This window comes from Epinephelus lanceolatus, chromosome 6 (genome assembly GCF_041903045.1).
Source record: "Epinephelus lanceolatus isolate andai-2023 chromosome 6, ASM4190304v1, whole genome shotgun sequence".
Classification (NCBI taxonomy): domain Eukaryota; kingdom Metazoa; phylum Chordata; class Actinopteri; order Perciformes; family Serranidae; genus Epinephelus; species Epinephelus lanceolatus.
The window spans coordinates 7,152,488-7,173,692 of record NC_135739.1 but is presented as its reverse complement, the minus strand read 5'-3'; the positions used below and the strand labels follow the sequence as shown (position 1 = coordinate 7,173,692).

At 40.2% G+C, this 21,205-nt stretch overlaps 2 protein-coding genes across 2 annotated transcripts; both read left to right on the top strand.

Moving 5' to 3' along the window:
* Positions 1-2,085: 2,085 nt before the first annotated feature.
* tmem45a (transmembrane protein 45a) lies at positions 2,086-14,397 on the top strand. The gene is made up of 6 exons (XM_033621223.2): positions 2,086-2,544; positions 10,157-10,364; positions 10,621-10,833; positions 12,589-12,773; positions 12,856-12,998; positions 13,754-14,397. The coding sequence occupies exons 2-6, from the start codon at positions 10,169-10,171 to the stop codon at positions 13,848-13,850; spliced, it is 834 nt and encodes a 277-aa protein (XP_033477114.1). The 5' UTR covers positions 2,086-2,544; positions 10,157-10,168; the 3' UTR covers positions 13,851-14,397.
* A 2,358-nt stretch (positions 14,398-16,755) lies between these two features.
* On the top strand, positions 16,756-20,342 carry sft2d2a (SFT2 domain containing 2a). The gene is made up of 8 exons (XM_033622452.2): positions 16,756-16,961; positions 17,053-17,142; positions 17,403-17,488; positions 17,616-17,697; positions 19,628-19,663; positions 19,770-19,828; positions 19,907-19,936; positions 20,031-20,342. The coding sequence occupies exons 1-8, from the start codon at positions 16,896-16,898 to the stop codon at positions 20,068-20,070; spliced, it is 489 nt and encodes a 162-aa protein (XP_033478343.1). The 5' UTR covers positions 16,756-16,895; the 3' UTR covers positions 20,071-20,342.
* Positions 20,343-21,205: the final 863 nt, after the last annotated feature.

Genomic DNA, 21,205 nt, shown 5'->3' with positions numbered 1-21,205 from the left:
TGCTGTGATCTTGCATGGATTTATGTCAAACCAAAATGTCTGCAGATATAATGTGTTAGGATTAGTCTTTTTTAAATCTCTTTAAAAGAGAAATAACATCGTTACCAATATATATTTACAATCCTCTCTGTGAGTTACAAATTTGGTGTTTGGATTGTCTTTTATACGTTACACATACACAACATTTTGAACTAAAAATACAGACTAGCTGTGTAAAGCCAGCTCCACACAGCCAAAGCTTTTAAGGCTGACAATCAACACACACCAATCCAGGAGTACACACTGATGTCACACTCCTTTACTTAACACGGTGTGCTTTCAACAAACACACACTTTTCTGTCTTCTGTGTCATTTACCGCAGTTGTTTTACTGTACTTTCATTGTTGAGGTTATAACACTGCAGCCTGTAAAAGGCCAATAATAACAAGTATTCAAAGGTATTCAAATCCTATAATAACTGTGGCAATAACACCAGATATTTTGACTCAGCAGGCAAAGCACAGGTGTAACAGATAATGTTAATGATGGCTCCTTTGCATCTGTGTGTGCCAGTAAGTCAGCATGTACAATATCTCAGCCCTGTCACGGACACACCTGACTGGAATTCAGTCGTTAAATGTTATTTATCACACCTGCTGTGTTTGAAAATGCCAGTTGTTTCTATTGTAGTGTTTATTTTTAGTGGTCCAGATGGTACTAAATCTGATTCCCTCTTCCTGTTCTTGTTCTGAGTTCGTCCCATGTTTTGCATGTAAAACCATAATATGGTATTAATTAAAAACACACTTTTAATACGCTGGTTCTGGTTTTATTGTTTGACTCACCACATCTAAAGGTGTCCTGTGGAGTTTTCTCTTATGTTCAATAGAAGTGCACTACTGCGTGTTTTGACATGTTACCTATAGATCGGTAGATTAGCATGAAGCTGATAGCAGGAATGTACATTACATCACAACAGGGACGCTCTCGTAAGAAAAAAAACATCGCTCTAGAGCACTACTAGTGGTCAAAACACTACAGTTTGCCTTTAAATGTACTTTCAGGCTATCAGAAATGATTAATAACAAAATTGTACTTATGTACATGCAGTAAATACCGCCACTGATTATTCCACACAACTATGGAGGGCTTAAAATGACAAGTATGAATAAATATATAAATGAATAGGTAAATGCTGAAATAAATATTGAAGTTAATAAATAAATAAATGCTGAAATAAATATTAAAATGAATAGAAATAAATAAATGCAGAGGTTAGGACCCTTTGCTTTATTAACATACATAAATAAATGCAGTACAAAAATCTTGAAATAAATTTAGGATATTTATTTGCTTATGTCCTGTTTAATTGTCAGCTTTTATTTATTGATTTAATTTATTTTTAATTTATCCAAGCATGTATCAGTTTATTTCCATATTTGTTTCAGCATTGTTATTAATTAATTTATTTTTGTATTTATTTCAGCATTTATTTGTTTGTTTATATATATTTATTCTTTTATGTATTTATTTTGCATCTTTTTATTTTTCTTTAAACATTTATCATTAATCTATTTCTGTATTTATTTCTACATTTGTTTATTCTTCTACTTATTACTTTTCACATTTGTTTATTTATACATTTATTTGTTAATTAATTTATTTATTTTAAATGTATTTATGCATGCATCAGTTTATTTCCATATTTGTTTCATCATTTAGTTATTAATTTATTTTTGTATTCATTTCAGCATTAATTTTTTTCTTTTAATTATTTTTTTCAGGTCTATTTGTTTATTTATACATTTATTTATTCTTTTATACATTTATTTTTGCATTTATTTATTTATATATTTTTAAACATTTATTATTAATCTATTTCCGTATTTATTTATATGTTAATTTATACATTTATTTTTGTATTTATTTATTTTATATTTATTTCAGCATTTATTTATTATTTTATGTATTTTTTTTTTTTTTTTTTTTTTGGATACGTCAGTCACGTTTGGTCCTCCATACCCTGAATCAGTGCAGCTCGGTTTGCAGTGAAGTCACGGTGCAAACCTCCGTCTGAAGACACGGAAGTCTGCCAGCCGCGGTGCGTGTACGTGCCGGAGGTCTTGTGTCCCGGCCCGGCCCGGTCTGCCTCCTCTGGCTGGAAAGTAGCGGTTTCCACCGAGCAGGGCGGGACCGGGACGAGCTCGAGCAGGCGGAGTGAAAGTGCACACGTGGACAGTAGACACCTGAGAGTGACGTGGACTGCAGCCAATGACTGCACGCCCTGATGACGCCAGCTCACCTCTGTAGTCCAATGGGAGAGTTTAATGGGGAGTAAAACGCTTTAAGTGTTTAGGGTCGGAAAAATTGGGAGAAAAAAAAAGGTTGTGAAACGTTTTGGAGGCAGCTGGGGATCAGACTGAGAGCAGACAGCTGATGTTTACTGTCCTGAGCTGCAGCAGAGGAGACTTCTCTCTTCTTTATTAAAATAAGATGAGAACATGAGGATGCTTTGATTTGTCTGGCTGAAGGAACTTTTCATCTCCAGAGACAAACATACTTGGGTAAGACCCCCCTTTTTCTTCCACTCTAAAGCAACTGTTGGCTCCTGTGTCCTGCTCAGAGGAAAGCAGTGCCTTTATACAACCTCCTGTAGGAGAACACTCACTGTACCTCCAGAGAAGCATGTTGCTTTTATAACCTTCTTCATAAAAAGTTGTTATATTTGACTCAGTAACTCATCTTTATGCTGATCTTTACACCCAATAATCTCAGATACTGACTCAGGTATCACATGCTAACACATCCAATGAGTTACTCTTTATGCTTCTGTCTGCTCTGTAGGCTGTAATCATCTTTCCATAAACTTTACATCCTGTGTCTGCTCTTCCTCAGTGACAAAAACACAGTGAGCACTTTGTGGTAATGTCCTCAAATGGTTATTTTTAGGCGACTTTAAATGCTCAGTCACTGTCAGCAACAATTTAAACTCCTTTATTTCAGCCAGTGATTCCTAAACTAGAATATAAAGCCAGCCTCCACGAAGGAAGGGTCTCCATGATGTCACCAGCAACTTAAATAACACCCATGACTTATCTCAGTCTGCACTCTGTATGCAGGCCTTGAAAAGTTAGATACCAATAAACAGAAATATTTCTTAAGAGCAATTTTTTGGGGGGGGGCCAACAAAGTTGCGGTCAAATTTACTGTTGCAACACGTATAAATGGAACCAGCATGGTCAAATGTGTTTAATGATCATATTAAAAGTAATTTAAATGTTTAGAACAGCACCCCTCATCAATACAGTCTGAGAATGACCAAGAATGACTAGTGAGAGGCAATGTACATCAAATATGAGGTCGTTTTTCTTAGAACAAAGACCGAAAATCACGATGAAGATAGTTTCAGTTTGAATTTATCTTGTCATTGTATATTTATGTGGTCGTTCAATAAGTGTCACTCATTGTGTCTCTGCCACAATGCTTCACAAGAATATAAATCTCTAAATAAATGCAGGTTTATAGGCAGAATATATCCTTCAATGAACAACCCTACCAAATCAAACAAAAATATTTTGCACCAAACGTGTTTATTGTGGCTTCACTCAAAACAAGTTGAGTAATTATGCCTCTGAATGTAGGACAACTTATATATGCACAGTAGGGCTGCAACTAAGGATTATTTTCATTGTCGACTAATCTGTCGATTATTTCTTCGATTAGTCGACTAATCACTTTATTGAGTCTGTAGTCTGTCTCTCCCAAACCCCAAAATTATATCATCTAATGTCTTGTTTCGTACTCACGCCAAAGGATTTTAGCTCACTGTCATGGGAGAGTGTGTAAAGCTGCCAATATTTGAATGTAAGAAGCTGCAATAGGAGTATTTTACTTTTCTATGAAAAATGACTCAAACCGATTAGTCGACTACTAAAAGAGTCACCGATTATTTTAATAGTCAATTAGTCATCGATTAGTAGACTAATCGTTGCAGCCCTAATGCACAGTGCTATGTACATTGAAATTATAAGTTGTAAGTATATATATAAGATTAATCAGTCTTCATTTCTGTAGCTCTGATGTGACGGTGTCACTACTGTCAACGAGCCTCCTGCTCTGAGAAATGGCCCATAGCTTACCGGAGAAAAAGTAGTTCTGAAGATGTACGGGGGACACGTAACCAAAAGGTTTTAAGCTACAAAAAAGTATGCATGTGTTTTGTTAGACTACTTCAATAATTTTAAAACATCCCCGCATTACGTCAGACCTTGATATCAATTGGGACTATTTTCTGGCCAGTATCACTCCGCCGTGCAGGCCCGCAAGACAGCACGCCAACAGAAATCAATCAGACAGTTCATCACCACGCCGTGCAGGTGCGCAGGATAGCAACGGCTAACGAAAACTTCATCGGCTGTTTCCAACAGAGAACCAGTAGGCTATTATTAGTGAGGAAAAGATGTACTAGCCCTATATATACCTACTACTACAGCGCAAACACCGGCTCACGACACACCCTCGTCAGCTGCTGTAGGTAAACAGAGGAATACCAAAATGGTGCGAACTTGTTATTGAAATAGTCTAACAAAACACATGCATACTTTTTTGTAGCTTAAAACCTTTTGGTTACGTGTCCCCCGTACATCTTCAGAACTACTTTTTCTCCGGTAAGCTACGGGCGATTTCTCAAAGCAGGAGGCTCGTTGACAGTAGTGACACCATCACATCAGAGCTACAGATGGTCAGCGTTTCACACAACATCATGTCCAAAAACCCGAACTATCCCTTTAAGGTACGTTGATTTTAAATATAGAAATATTACAGTTACCATTTACAAAAAAATTAAAAAAAAAAATTCGTATGAGAATGAAGTATTCTCTTTTGTAAACACACTTACGTAAATTGTGACTAAAATTGGTCCAAAATTCTTTGAGTTTGAATGATTGTTAGCGGCCGGGCGGTTTGTACGACTGCTGCATTTGCACAGATGATTGAACCGAGAGGTAATGAAGTGAACAAAACGCTGACTGTCTGGTTACAACTGGTAACGTGTTTTATTCTGTTGGAAAGTAGAAGTAAATAAAGGTGTCGGACGTGTCTCTTGTTTTAAGTGAACTTTTGCAAAGTAGTGACTTACTGGGGCTCAGTTTACTCTGATCCACAGTCAGTCCTGTGCCAGTGTATGTGGACACGGACCAAACCATTGTGAGGCAGTTGAGGGGGCAGGATGCAATCATTAAAGGGTATAAATGCATCATGTTGCGTATATAATTGGGAGAAGTGATTTTGGTTTTCATTATTGTATAGTTTGAAATTGTATAGTTTTCTCAAATAGTTTCCTCTATGCCTGAGGTTATAGGTTTCGGTCTCATCGCCCAGTGCATAAATGGTTTTAATGACATACTAAATCAAACAAACCAGTACAATTGTTACGACTAGGGCTGAGGTCACTATACAGTTACAAGCACTTATAAAGGTTATAAAGGTCCAGTGTGTCGGATTTAGGGGGATATATTGGCAGAAATGGAACGTCATTTTATTGTGCCACCAAACACTGGTGTTTTCCCCCAACCCATCCCTGCTTTTCCAGCAGCTTTTGCGCCACCAAACATGACTGCTTTAAGCCCAAAATATTGTGGTTGTGTCATTTGTGTTTCAGCGAGTCATTGGTGTGTTTCCAGCAGATTTTTAGGAACCACGTGTGAGTGGTTTTTAGCGACCTCTCGCTGTTTTGCTGGTGGGGATAGTGCCGTGACAAGCAGTCGTTTTTTACCAAGACATCACTGCTTTTCCTGATGGGATTGTGCCCACGAAAGTGGGTGTTTGAAGCCAACACATGATCTATTCCTAACCATAACCAAGTGGCTTTTGTGCCTAAACCTAACCACATCCTTACCAAAATAATGTGCAAATGTAATGTATCCATAGTTTGCAGAAACATACAATGGGAACATTTTTTCTTCAATACTGGCTCTAGCAGCTCCATCCTTAGATGAGCAGTGGTGGGCAAAACACTGATTTTGTGCTTTATTCAGTGTTTTTAGTGGTTTAATCACCAAATCTGTTTGTTTAGTAGAGGAAGAGACCTCTGTAGATAATTTGGCTCCTGGTAAAAACCTCCTGAACATGTGGATCTAAAGTTATTAGAGAATAAAGGTGAGCAGGGCTAGCAGCCCGTCAGCCACAAGCCAAACGGTGTTGGGGAAAACACTGATATTTAATGGGAAACTGATTTATTTAGGGTTTTTACTGGAAACAGTCACCAGGTCTGATTGTTACGGAGAGGAAGAGACCTCTGTGGTTAATTCAACTCCTGGTGAGAACCTTCGGAACCCCTGGATCTTAAGTTACCAGAGTTTTTACAGTATAAATCACCATTTCTAAACATTACGCGCACATAAAATGAGGCCTGGAAGTGGCATACGCCACTTTCCACGCAAAAGTTGTGATGTGTAAAATTTTGACCCATGATTACGAACATATTGAAGACAGGAAATTGGTGACACAGATGGTGAGGTGGAAGCCTGATTGTAGAAACTGTCAAATATTTTTTGGTCTGTTTGTTTTGTAGAGGAAGAGATCTCTGCAGATAATTTGGCTCCTGGTTAAAACCTCCTGAACAGTGAACACTGAAGGAATTCTAACCTGGAGACCTAACCTTTCAGCTGGTTGCAATGTGCAATCCTCACCACTAGATGCCACTAAACCCCCCTAAATCTGACATGCTGAACCTTTTAAGTAATTAGCAACAAATGCACTTTAAGTATCAAAGCTAAAAGCACTCATGCAGAAGGCCCCTCTGGATCATTATTAATGATGGCTCAACATTTAAGCAATATTTTAATATTATAATTGATCAAGGAGGGGCTCATTTTAAAAGCTGCTGAATAAATGTTATTGAGGAAAAAGTACATATTTTTCCCCCTGAATTGTAGTACAGTTGAAGTACAAAGTAGTATAAGATGGAAATATTCAAGCAAAGCACCTTTAAATTGTACTCCAGCATAGTACTTGAGTACATGTTTTCAGTTGCTTTCCACCACTGAGTTTAATATAATGTGTATTTATTCACTGAAACCCTCGACTGAAGGAGTCTGGACACAAAGCTGCACAGATGTTGTTGTTGATTATGAGCAAATCAGCCAAACACTGAAGAGTCTTCCAGCAGCCCTCCAGTAACATAGCGGAGCGATCGCCATGGCGACTGGAGTGTTTTCCTCCATCTGGAGCGGTCGCACAGGCTAAAAGGCCGTCGAACACAGATGAGCTCAGTTTAACATCTCAAACAATCTGTTTGTATTCAGTGTCCTCCTTCAAAAGGTTCCCTTTGTTGCCGGGCAGAATATTGTCTGTCATCTCCATCACAAAGGAGAGTACAGCCATGCACCTTATCCTGATTCTCTGCACACTATTGATGTCACTCCTGCTTCGCTCTCAGAGTTTACAAAGCATTATATGTTGCTGAGGAGACTGAAGTCAAACAGGTTGATAAAGCGTCTTGATATTCTTCATGTCATATTTACAGTGAACCCACACAATGGATAAAAGAGTGCACAACACATGACTGACTTTGAAATCGGTTGATCATTTTGTCCTTTTGTTGCGCTCATGTTTGTTCCCTTTGGACAGAGTAAACGTGTCGGGGTAAACAGCAGGTGACGACAGCCTGGTCTCACACTGGCACACATCAATCAGGCGCGGGTTTAATTGTTACGGAAACAATGGCTAATCATTACCAGAGAGAGACTGCAATCAATGTGAATTCATGGAGCAAGTGTCTGTGTAACCCAAACTGACAACTGCAGACAGGTTCACATGAAGCGGTGAAGGCCTTGTGAGGCCCTTAAAGGGACAGTTCACCCCAAAATCAAAAATACATATATGTCCTCTTACCTGTAGTGCTTTTTATCAGTCTAGATTGTTTTGGTGTGAGTTGCAGAGTGTTGGCGATATCGGCCGTAGAGATTTCTGCCTTCTCTCCAGTATAATGGAACTAGATGGCACTCGGCTTGTGGTGCTCAAAGTGCCAAGAAATTCATTTGAAAGACTCAACAGCACCTCTGAGCTAGCTAATGTGACAGCTCAGCCAAGGTCATGGCTAGATAGTAACCATGGGGTGGGTTAAAATGATCAGTCTTTCTGTGACACTTGTTTGACACCTGCTGCTTGCCCCAGGAAACTTCCCAAAAACTTAAGGCATTGATTTATCATCTCACTTCTATGTAGGGAGGCTATGTAAGCTCAATATGATGTTACAGATATGTCACTGACCAATAATCTTTTGTTCTTCAAGGGGCGAGTAGCAGCCGTCTCAGTTCCCTCTGCAGCCTCATGCTGCGTTCATGTGGTGTCAGAACAATCTGAAAAATTAGTTCCCGATCATATTTCATGGCTCACCTGATGAGTTTCATTTGCTCTTTGTTATCAATGTGTAGTTTAAACACTGAGCAATGACATACAACACTTCTTCTTGTAGCATCCATGTTGTTTCCACCGTAAAGCTCATGGAAGAACAGCCATCTGAGGAGCACGTGAATGCACCCTTGGCTTTGGCTGTCGGAGCGCTCGACTCAGGTCTAATTTAATTGATTCTCGTTCACTCACCGTAGCAGGCAGTGTGAGCAGCACCCTATGATAACAGCGAGTGGGAAAAGCACTCGGACATTTCACAGGCCTATTACATACCTGTTACATACTAGACACTAAAAGGAGTCATGCAAAAAGATTTGTTTGTTCATTTTTGCCCATCACTAAACCTTATCACTGCACAGAAGGAAGTGTGCATCTACTGCTAGCACCTAGCACCACCAAGCTAGCTAACATCACAGCTCAGCCGAGGTCTCTCTGCCAGATGGTAACTTTTTTGCAAAACTCTTGTGAGCTATTTCAAAATATTCCTGTCTCAGGTCTGGTTAGGTTTAAGCATGAAAAGCACCTGGTCAGAGTTAGGGAAGGATCATGGTTTGGGATAAAATGATCACTTAAAACACAAAATCTTGTGGGAGTTTTGTGGATCTGGGGTTACCGTCTAGACACGACCCTCAAGCAAGGAAGGATGCCAATATTGTTACATCTCACACTGTCAGGAGCATGAGCCTCTTGTCCATGGCTAGATGCACACTTCTCTCTGCACTAGGGCTGCAACAATTAGTCGACTAATCGATGACTAATCGACTATTAAAATAATCGGTGACTATTTTAGTAGTCGACTAATCGGTTTGAGTCATTTTTCATAGAAAAGTACTATAAAAGTACCCCAAAATACTCTTATTGCAGCTTCTTACGGTCAAATATTGGCAGCTTTACACACTCTCCCATGACGGTGAACTAACACCCTTTGGCGTGAGTACGAAACAAGACATTAGATGACATAATTTTGGGGATTGGGAGAGACAGACCGACATTTTTCAACATTTTGACACATTTTTCGATAAAACGATTAGTCGACTAATCGAAGAAATAATCGACAGATTAGTCGACAATGAAAATAATCGTTAGTTGCAGCCCTATTCTGCACGGTGATGAGGTTGGGGGGTGTAGTTCAGTAGAAAGAAAATAGTTCTTACATGAAACTGCAGACAACAAGGTCTGTTGATCTCTACAGCTGATATCTCCAACACTCACACCAAAACAGTCTAAACTGATAAATAGCTCTACAGATAAGAGGAAAAAATATGTTTTTGATCTGGAGTGACTGGCCCTTTAACAGGTTTCTTTCCTCTCGCAGACACACTCCTGTCGAGGTCAGATGAAAGGCCGTCTCCAGCACACACACACTAATTATGGCTGATTATGCTGTTTAACTAAATTGCAGGCACTCCTCCACTTTTCCCTTCCCATTTATTATTCCTTGACATTTGCCAGCCAAGCTAATAATACTCTCTCTGTGCTACTGGAGCAACACCTCCAAACTGTGTACAAATCGAAATTATCTTGTTTGTTTTGAAACATTTACGATCTGCATTTAAAAGAAACCAACATTTTTTTCCTGGTGGTCTTATATAGACGCATGTTGAGAATAAAACCCTGATGTGTGAGTCGATGTAGTGCAAAGAGAAATAAAGTCTTCTTAGATCACTGAAATAACAGCAATCATGGTCTCCCTTTATTATTACAATGCAGTAATGTAGTTATTTATAAGAGCTGCTAATGGATTTGTTTCCTCCTGCCATTCAGGTGTCGTGAGTCATGGGAAGCTTCAAAGGCCACGCGCTCCCTGGAAGCTTCTTTCTGGTAGCTGGGATCTGGTGGACAGTAAAGCACTCGCTGTGGCACGCCAGCCGCAGGAACAAGAATATAGGATCCACACGGCTGGCCAGCAGAGCGTCACAGCGCCGCCTGGAGATCATCGAAAGCTCTGTCATACTCTTCTTCTCTTTTGTTGGCAAGTAAAACACAAAGACAGAAAGTGTGAGCTTGTAAAAAAACAGCTGATTTCAAATGAGCCTTTTAATGTGTCAATAAAATTTTGGCTGCTCAGGAGTTGTATTAGGCATAAACCCAGCACACACCAAAGCAATTTAATAGTATAAACTTTAATGAGTGCATGTTGTATGAGTAAAGTATGACACAAATAGGTGTTTGCAGTAGTCGTTCTTTAATCAAGGAGATCTGAGTGTTTCCTCTGCTGTGCTCATCAGGGATGCTAGCAGAGCAGTTCGCTGCAGGCGGACCCAAACTCCAGCTGTACGACTCTGCAGAGAAACACTGGGAGCAACTGATGAACTGGCAGCACGCCACCATGTATCTGTTCTTTGGCCTGGCTGCGACTGTGTCTCTGATCCTCCACACAACAGAGGCCGCTCCGCTGGCACTGGACAGATTAATGCTGGCCATCGCTTTCTTTAATGAAGGTAAGAAAAAGGACATTTTGTATTTTACTTCAGTTGGACACTATTTATTTAGACCAGTGGTTTCCAACCAAATAGTCAAATCAGATGAACTCAAATACCCCTTCATCACACACCACCTGTCAGAATCCAGATGTTATTATTTTAGGATACTAAGTCATTATTTTAAGATACAAACTAATTATTCTAAGATACTAAGTCATTATTTTAAGATACAAACTAATTATTCTAAGATACTAAGTCATTATTTTAAGATACTAAGTTATTATTTTAAGATACTAAGTTATTCTTTTAAGATACTAAGACACTGGGCTCTAGTTTCGCAGACCGGGCGAGGCAGGGGCACAGCGCACCTGCGCTTCGCCAACTGGGTGTGGCCAGGCGGATTTTGCAAGTTTGGCACACCGTGCGCCTGGCGCAGCTACTCCTCTTTCCCACCTCCATCCCTCCTGCCTGCGCAAGTCGGAAAGAGGGAGGAGAGAAGGCGTGGAGTGGGTTTTACACACATCACACCAATCAAATGAGCCCCTCTCCTCGCCCTTAAATGCGCCGCATGAAGGTGTAATGAGAGTTTACTCAATTCACCATGGCAGAAGAGAGCAGCAGCGTCGGACGGCCAAACTTCTCCCAGGAGGAAACTGATGTTTTGGTCCCGGAGGACCAAGCTCGCAGTGTCCGAATATACGGAACTGCGAGCAGACCTCCACGGGCTGATGATGCAAAGGCAGCCTGGGAGGAGGTCACCACAATTGTAAATCAATGTTGCGTTTCTCTCGTGTGCGCGCGCTCTCTCTTTCTCTCTCGCAGTCTCACTCTGTTTCTTTTCTTTTGACTTTTCTAAGATGACAGATGCTGAATATATACTCCCTATCTGATGCTGTGGCTGTTTGTGGTTGGCTGAGAGGGATGTGAACTTATTAGTTTGCAGCTGTGTTAATCAAATCAGGTTGGGTTTCCATTATGTGTGCCAAACGTGCCAAACGGTGCCAATCCCCTTTGATCTGACATCAGATGTGACGGGACAGTCGATATAGAGATACATTTATGTGCTGATTGCAGATAGTTGCATTGAATAGTGTTTTTTGTGGGTATATTGCATTGTTAATGTGCCTGACATTCTGGAAAACCTGCCTGTGAGGTTTTGGTGATGTGTGCGCACTGTCCGCCGGTCAGCCGAACTTCGGCTTACACCGGCTGCGCTCCCCCTGCACTGACAGTAGACCCGGTTTCAGCTGGCGAGCTTTTAGCGCACCTTCGGTGAAGCCTTTTGGCACGAAACTGTCACTGCGCCAAGCTGGATCTGTCAACACCTCCCCCTACTGCGCTGCCACACCCATCTCAGCGCACCTCGGTCTGCCAAACTACCAAACTGAGCGCGCCTCGGGTTACGCTGCTCAAAACTAGCTCTGCGCGGGGTTCGCCACCCTGCGCTGTGCTGGGAAACTAGAGCCCATTATTTTAAGATACTAAGTCATTATTTTAAGATATTAAGTCATTATTCTAAGATACCAAGTCATTATTTTAAGATACCAAGTCATTATTTTAAGTTTGTAAAAAAAAAAAAAAAAAATTTAATCCCAGAGTCATTAGTAATTAAAAAGGTTTCTCATAATGACTTACAGGGTCTTTTTTAATCACATTGGCAGAAATAATCTTTCATAAATATGTAACTAAAAAGCAATAAATGGATGAAAACATATTTTATTCAGCGTTCTTATTTATTGTTCCATTAATGTCTCCTGTCTCCTGTTTCCGCAGGATTTCTCTTCCTCTACCACCTCCATGGCAGGAGCATGTTGGACGTCCATGTGCACCAGCTCCTGCTCTACGCCGTCTTTGGCCAGGCTCTGGTTGCCTTCCTGGAGGTCTTCCACCGCGGTAACATCATCCTGGAGCTGCTGCGCTGCACCCTCACGCTCCTGCAGGGGAGCTGGTTCTGGGAGGTAAGTCTGAGCGTATGTGTGCACGTATCAGCACATGTTTACAGCAGTGTGCAATAACTCCTGATGTTCTCTTTGGCTGCAGATTGGTTTTGTACTCTACCCTCCCCACGGCCCTGACTGGGACCTAAAGGACCACAACAACATGATGTTCATCACCATGTGTTACTCCTGGCACCTCGCCTTCGCCATGCTCATGGTGGGCACCATCTATTGCATCGTCGGCTGGTAAGACCCTGACCAGACTTCTAATAAGCTGCTGCTTTTGTTCTGGAAGATTCATCCACACTGTGAATAACAACTTGAGTGTCTTAAATCAGTGGTTCCCATCTGGTGGGTCCATTCTGAGTGGACCGCAAGTGACTTTGTAAACAACACACTCTATTTTGAAAGTACAGTGAATTTCTGACACAGAGCTTTTATTTTAAAGTGCCATTTCCTGCTGTTACGTAAGTGAATAATAAAAACAGCAAACTAGCTCGACGACATGGCCATACACATGTAAGATGCTGAATATATTAAACTGTTTGGACCTTGAATGCATCAAAACATTGTTTTCTAGTTGGAGCCTCGCCTCGTTTTCAAACTGTATGGTTTGACTAAAATGAACAATGACAGCAATATAGTCCACGATGAGCAGCGCTAAAATCAACCTGCGTAGTTGTCCCTCCATTGTGACATTAGAAAGTGTCACATTTATCTTGTAAGTGTACTCTTCTTCAACGTTTGCTTTACTTCCTGGATTTTTCCCACATGGAAATTCTGACCAATCAAGAGCAGCTTTCTCACAAAAGGCATTTGATCTGGTCTGCTTGTAAATGCTGCTGTGAGAACACGAACCAACTCTAGGCAATTATACAACTTTGTGACAAAACTAGTCCCTGATTCGCACCAAAGGAGACGACTCTAGGTCTGAAAGCACCTTAAATATCCCTCTCACAACACTTTGTTATGTCTGACTGTCTGCTGTGGTTTCTCTGCAGTGTGGTTCGCTCCAGACTGAGGAAGACTCCTCCGATGGAAATGGGACTTCTGAAGCCCAGAGACAGAGATCCGGAGTCAGAGGATGAGATTTTATGAACAGGACATTGTGACTTGAATTTAACACAATTAAATCAGGGATATGATGTTTGCAGTTCCAGCAGAAGTACAACTCGAAGCAAAGTGTGCAGACAAAAGAGGAACGAGGACACGGATTCTGGATGCTTTACTTTAGAAATATATCTCTACCTCTGCCTTATTTAATCAGCTGTAACCCCTTTAGCCTTACTCTCATTGTTCAGTGCTATTTATTTAACTGTGGCCTAACACTTTTCATATACTCCTGTCATGTCATATCATTTTTTTATTATTCATTTGCACATACAGTATAAGTGAACACATAAGGGTTAGCTTTTTTATGGATTGCATGCTTTTCATTTGACTTGACAAACTTCTCTTGTCAGACATTTTGGTGTTCAGTGACGCCACCTTGTGGTGAAGACAATCATCATCACCAGTACATCGTATATTACTGTAAAACACATCTTTGATTATTTTACATGGCTTTTTTTGTTTTATAATGTTGAGTCACATGTGTCAAAGTCAAACACCAAAAAAAAGAATTTTATTAAAATGTTTAACTGTTTGGATTTTACTATTTGACATTATTATGGTGGTTATTGCTGTTTGTGCAGGTCCTCTCTTGGGCAGTATTCATTCAACGTGGCCTAATGTCTTAACCAGTGGTTCCCAACTGGTGGGTCACAGTCCTTTCTGAATGGACCGTAAGTGACTCATGAATGTGTTAAAAAAACACACTTTATTTTGCCGCTTCCTGCTGTAGAGTGAATGACTAATGGACAGCTACTTGACAGATGGTGTTTCTGAAAGTCAAGGAAGGATCCTTAAACGGCTGAATTCCAAGAATGCTACGTCATCAAATCCTGCTGAAGAACTGTTCCAACGTCAAGGATCCTTTGAATTCTACCGAGGACAGAGTCCTTCCTTCAGAGTATTTTTCAAGGATGCATGTGTGTATCCTCAATGGGTATAAAGTATTAACAATTGTTTGCGCACAATTTGATGGAGCCAAAGGCAGGCCTTGTCAATGATGCCCACCTGGGCACGCACTAGCCTGTTCTAATAATGTTAAATGAATGCTAGGAAGGAGTCTTGCCTAGTCTTTGTAGTACCCAACTTGGAAGGACCCATCCCACCAAGGAAGCTTCCTTGACTTTGGGAAGCACTGAGAGACAGCAAACTAGCTCGACAATACAACGAAACGCAAGTATAAGTGTATTTAACTGTGTGGACCTTGAACTCATGACTAAGGAGAAATCAGGGCCCTGTGGCCGAACCAGTTGGTTGGTCTAAACAGAATCAAAATCTGGTTTATTGACAAGTAGGTTTTCACATACAAGTATTTGTGCATAATATAAAGAAAAAATAAAATTAATAAAAGCAAGTATTGCAAAAATCAAGAGACGTAAATACAGACTAACAGAAAATCATGATGGAAATATTTTTAAAATACTATTTAAAAAGAATATATAGGTCAAATCAAAGAGGTGTGCGTTTTTTAAAAAGTGGTAGTTGTGTATGTGCAAAATATTGTCCAAGGAAGGTCTAAAAGTTCAAAACATGGAGTATAAAAAGAATTTATGCCATGTATTGAGATAATTTGTCAGTGATGCCTATAGAGACAGTTTATACTAACACTTTCCTATTATTTAAAAGTTATATTCTTTTGTGAGCCCCATTAAAAAACATGTTTCATGATAAAAATGTGTTTTAGTCAGTTAACTTATTTTAAAAAGTTGGTCAAAATCAAAAACACTTTTGACATGTTTGAGTGGGATTAAATTTAATTAGAATATATTTAATAAAATAATCTGACCACTAAATAGCACTACAACTTTTAGATACATATTAAATTGGTTTAACTTAGTTAAGCTTTTTGAGGTCAAAGCAAATATTAATAGTTTTTCTAAACTAGTTTATCAGTTTATAAAATACTCATAGAAGTGACTAAATAATGTGAGTAGAAACTATTTAAAAACATGCATGCAAGATGTTAACACAAGTTTGAACCTGTGGATTCTTTTTTACAGTGTATGAAGTATATCTGACCAAAACCTGTGTCACTATACCATAGACTGTATAAAAATATATACTATACGTGTTATTTCATATCATTATTCAAGTAAAATCAAAATATTAACACAAAATGATCACTTATGCATCAGGATTCATCCCAGCAGGAGGTTGTTATCCTACAGCTGACAAATACAACATACGGTATCTATGGGCAACAGACGTCAACAAAGATCGTCTGTGCTGAGGAAGATGAGTCACTCAGTTCTGTAAAATGTAGCTGATGTCTGACAGCGCTGGCTTCAAGATTGAAGCTCGCTGTCCTACAAATGTCCTTTGATTATAAATTTATGATATTATACATTTAGGGCTGGAAAAAATAACAATAATATCAATTACTGATATATTGTTAAGTATCTTAATTCATAGTAAAAACACAAGCTATTTATTTCTATTTGTATTAATAAAATAACTCTAATTAGTAGGCCTCATGTTGCCAAAATACTCATGTAATCTGCAAGTACCTACCATAAGACTGCACAGAAGTACTTAAGTAAATGTAGCCTACTTAGTAACATTATGCCACTGCAAAAAATAGTGAAAATGTCAATAAGATGTGATGGTTTTCTCTGACCAATGATGCCTAAATTAATACAAAAAATAAAAAAGAAAGCCCACTAATTAAATATCTAATCAATATATATACAAAATAGAACACAGCTATTAAGAAGTCATTTGTTCCTGTAGCAGGCTGAATCTTAATTTTCATAAGAACTCATAATCTGGTCAATTTTGTGCTGTAAATTCATTCACGTGAATGAAGGGGCGAAAAACATCAGAGTGAGACCTCTCTACTGTCTCTCCGCTCAGGTGTGAAGTCATCCACCTGGCCAGGTAAGATCCCTGACAGCTCCTCAGGTTGGCAGCAGCCACGTGACGTTGTTGTCCATCCACACTGATTTAAGGAAACCGGCGATTTTTTCTCTGTCGCTCCAGGAAACAACCAGATTCCTTCATTAACCCAGTCCTGTCTTCAGAGATTTTTCAACCATGGATAAATTAAAATCGGTGTTGAGCGGTGAAGAGGCGCGCAGTCACGACCGAACCATTTTGGAGGTAAAATTAAACACAAGGTGAACCTACATATTTAATCTCAATCTCAGGTGAGAGACATGATGATGATTAAATCCACTCTCTGTCACCGCAGACCGTCAATGAAGCCTCGACTCTGGGCTGGGGAAACCGAGTGAAGGGATTCATCGCATGTTTCGTGGTGGGGGGCGCGTGCACAGTTTTGGTGAGTTATAATTTCTATATTATAATCTGCTTTTGTTGTCTCGTGCTCCACACAACAAGGAAGAGGCAGGGAGGAGGTGATGTGGCCCTACTGGTTCTTCTGGCTCTGAGGAATGTTGGAGATGTGATGATCACTCCTGACGCTGCCTTAAAGTGCAGCTCAGAAATGAAACCTGCAGCTCATGTGTGACCCACGAGGTCAAACATGTAAACTATGAATTAACTGAGTTCGTGTGTGTGTGTGTGTGTGTGTGTTTGCAGGGAGTGTGTATGCTCTTCCTCCCCAAAATCGGACTCACCCTCTTCATTGTCTTCTACACTTTTGGAAATATATGTGCTCTGTGCAGGTCAGTGTCCACAACAACTGCTCACATTAAAGCAGCTGATGATGAAACTGTGATGGATTTATTCTGAGGAGGTTTGTTCTATTAGAATTTATATTTCAACATGTTTTTTAATCCTATGATCCAACAGCACCATGTTTCTGATGGGGCCGATGAAGCAGCTGAAAAGGATGTGTGACAAAACAAGAGCTCTGGCCACCACGATAATGCTTGTGAGTGCAAAACTGCTAGTTTTTTACAGGCCCACAGACTTAAGATTTTTTTTTTTTTTTTTTTGGAAACAGCTTGCACTCAAAACTTTAGTTTAGTACGATACAGTGACAAAAAAGTTTTGAGTACACCAGACACAAAATAAATGTGTCACATGACCCTTGTCTGACGGGACTTTTAAGTCAGTTAAACATTTTGTTGTTTGAGCATTTAAATCCATGGTATATGAACATAAAAACACTGAGTGCACATTTTACTACATTTTCAAAATTTCATTGAATTATAAAAGCTCATTGTTGCGAGCTGAGCTTTCTCGACTGCTAGAATAAAGCGATAAAGAGATAAATTCTGAATCAGGAAGCACAGTTTATTTCACCTCAGCATAACTTCATGTTAGGCACTCTAATGCCCAGGTAGCCAAAATGACCTGGCCCAGAACTGGCCTAAACTCGGCATGCCGGATGAAATTAGCCGGGCCGCGTCTGTTACCTGACTCGGCTGAGTTTTGGCATGAATGACGCTCCAGAATTAGGCCAAATCAGCTGGCCTGATTCCGGCCTCCAACACTGCCATCACTGGGCCGTTATTATAAATGACCTGGCCCAACATCAGCCCAAACTCGGAATACCAGATGAATTAGCCGGGTCGCATGCTGCAGCCCGACTTGGCTGAGTTTCGGCATGAATGAAGCCCTAGAATTAGGCCAGATAAGCAGGTCAGATTGCGGCTGCCGACACTGCCATCACTGGGCCATTATCAAAAGTGACCTGGCCCAGCTTTGGCCCAGACTCGGCACACCAGAAGAAATAAGTCGGACCACATCCGGTCACCTGACTTGGCTGAGTTTTGGCATGAGTGACTCTCCAGAATTGGGCCAAAGCAGCTGGCCCGATTCCGGCTGCTTACTTTGCCATCACTGGGCTGTTATCAAAAATGGATTGGCCCAGAACTGGCCCACACTCGGCATGCCAGATGAAATTAGCCAAGCAATGTTTTGTTACCTGACCTGGCTGAGACTTGGTATGAATGATGGCCCAGAATCGGGCCAAAACAGCTGGCCCAACTCTGGCTGCCAACACTGCCCTCACTGGGCCGTTATTATAAATGACCTGGCCCAACATCAGCCCAAACTCAGGATACCAGATGAAATTAGCCGGGTCACGTGCCGTAGCCCGACTTGGCTGAGACTTGGCATAATTGATGCCCCAGAATTGGGCCAAATCAGCTGGCCTGATTCTAGCTGCCGACACTGTCATCACTGGGCTGTTATCAAAAGTGACCTGGCCCAGCATTAGCAGAAATAACGGGCCACATCCTGTCGCCTGATATAGCTAAAATTTGGCATAAATGATGCCCGAGAATTAGGCTAGGTCAGCTGGCCCAATTTTGGCTGTCTTCACTGCCATCACCAGGTATCTACATGGGTGGGAGGTCACTAACTGTATTTACACGACTAAACTTTATAAATTTTAGTCAAATTTACTCAAAAATTGTTGATTTAACATAAAAAATTATGTCAAGCTCACAAGGGATGAGTTTTTGTGTCAAGAGAACATAATATTTCTATGTCATTTTGACAATCTAGGGCATTTGTGTAGACTTTACATTAAAATTTTGTGTCATGGATGGATTGGTGTTTACAGTGCAGATCCTTGATTAAATGCATAACTACAATAGATTAAGAAGTAAAGTGCAAGTAAAGGTCCTGTATTTAAAACGTTACTGAAGTAAAAGTACAGAAGTATTACTTAGTATGTACTTCCTTCTTTTATCCAGATATACTCAAGCACAATCACACACATAGATTTTAAATGTGACTAAGGTTATTATAAAAATAGTTGAAATTCAGAATCATCTTCTGAGTCAAACATTAACCAGCATGTAAAAAAAAAAAATCCATATTGTGAGTATTTGTCCCATCCATTTCTCCAGACCTGCCTTGTGTTGACTCTCTGCGCAGCCTTTTGGGTGAGTAGAAAAATAGTTAAGATCATTTCTGATTAATAAAAACATGACACAGTATTGATTAAGTCTGAACTCTGTTAATCAGCAGTTGTATTTTTATTTCTTACAGTGGAAGAACTTCGGACTTGCTTTGTTATTTTGCATCCTGCAGGTCTTGTCCTTTGCCTGGTGAGTCACAGTTTCTCCTCGTGGATTGCAGTCTGAGATGATTATTAATTTGTGACGTAAACTGTGTTGTGTTTGCAGGTACAGTCTGTCGTACATCCCGTGTGTGAGGTTTGTCATTTAAACATTTATTCAATTCAGATCTGCTGCAGAAATGTACAGAAACAAAATGTGGATGTCTGATTTTATGTGAATCACTTTGCAGGGAGGCGCTACTGAAGCTGGTGTCGGTCTTCTTGAAGTGAGTCCTGTCTCTGTGCAGAGGGCTCCGGCTGGATGAAGTGTTTTTAGAAAGCGGCAGGTCTCCTACTGAAGTTACTGATCGGCCTCAGAAAGTCTGTGACTCTACTTTTATCTCCACAAATGTTTATTTCCTCTTGTTCATGCTGCATTCATCGAGCTGATTGATTTTTGGTATGTATTGATAACTTCAACCAATTTTAATGAGTGTGGGCTTGGTTTCCAATATGTGTAAATATTTGTAATAAATAAATGTGTTAATGGTTTTATAAATGAACACAGGACAGCCTCATTATTTTCATTACTGAGAGGAGTCAGACTGGGCTTAGTCTTCGTTTCCACACTGGGGGAGACACAGACGCGGAGTAATAATTTTGACCCCTGCTTCCCTGCGGAAATGTACGCCTATGCCTCAACACTTGAGCCAGACAAATCAGAGAGAGAGAGAGAGAGAGAGAGATATTGAGGGGTAATATGAAAACTTCAGATGGCATTAAAAACAACAAGTGTGAACAAATTTGTCTAGGTAAATAAGTTTAATTTGCTCTAACGTTGAAAACATGCACATGTATCCAGGGCCGGCCCCAGACTTTTAGGAGCTCTAGCCCTCATTGTAACCTGTAACCATTCCTATTCTGGTGTAAACCCGCACAGCTTCTGTCCAAGTCCGACCTGGGTAGGACTCATGGCAACATGTTTATGCCCAAACCCGATTAAAAACCTGAATTTCTACTGTATTATTAAAATATTAAAACATGTATTACAAGCTGAGGGCTGACATGCATCCTCGCACCATTTCTCCTTTTTCTCTTCCTTACGTTAAGTCTGTCATCTGGTGCATGACAGGTTTGGCAAAGCAGGCTGCACTCAAATCAGGCTCAGGCAGAGAATCAGACCCTTACCATCTGTGACGAGCCAAACAGCATTGGAAAAACGCTGATTTCCACTGTGAAACTACATTATTCAGTATTTTTAAAGGTTTAAATAATCTGTTCTGTTTGTTTTGGAGAGGAAGAGACCTCTGTTGATAATTCGGCTCCTGGTAAAAACCTTCTGAATAATGAACACTGACGTTTCAGCTGGTTGTAACTTGCATTCTTCACCTCTCAATCTTACACACTGTTCCTTTAACTTGTTTTA

What these genes read in the sequence shown, in the direction of transcription:
- tmem45a (XM_033621223.2), top strand. Translation starts at nt 10,169, where the DNA reads ATGGGAAGCTTCAAAGGCCACGCGCTCCCTGGAAGCTTCTTTCTGGTA. An exon ending in AGGGGAGCTGGTTCTGGGAG is followed by an intron (nt 12,774 to 12,855) that starts GTAAGTCTGAGC and finishes CTTTGGCTGCAG; the next exon opens with ATTGGTTTTGTACTCTACCC. An exon ending in ATCTATTGCATCGTCGGCTG is followed by an intron (nt 12,999 to 13,753) that starts GTAAGACCCTGA and finishes GTTTCTCTGCAG; the next exon opens with TGTGGTTCGCTCCAGACTGA.
- sft2d2a (XM_033622452.2), top strand. Translation starts at nt 16,896, where the DNA reads ATGGATAAATTAAAATCGGTGTTGAGCGGTGAAGAGGCGCGCAGTCAC. An exon ending in ACGACCGAACCATTTTGGAG is followed by an intron (nt 16,962 to 17,052) that starts GTAAAATTAAAC and finishes CTGTCACCGCAG; the next exon opens with ACCGTCAATGAAGCCTCGAC. An exon ending in TCGTACATCCCGTGTGTGAG is followed by an intron (nt 19,937 to 20,030) that starts GTTTGTCATTTA and finishes ATCACTTTGCAG; the next exon opens with GGAGGCGCTACTGAAGCTGG.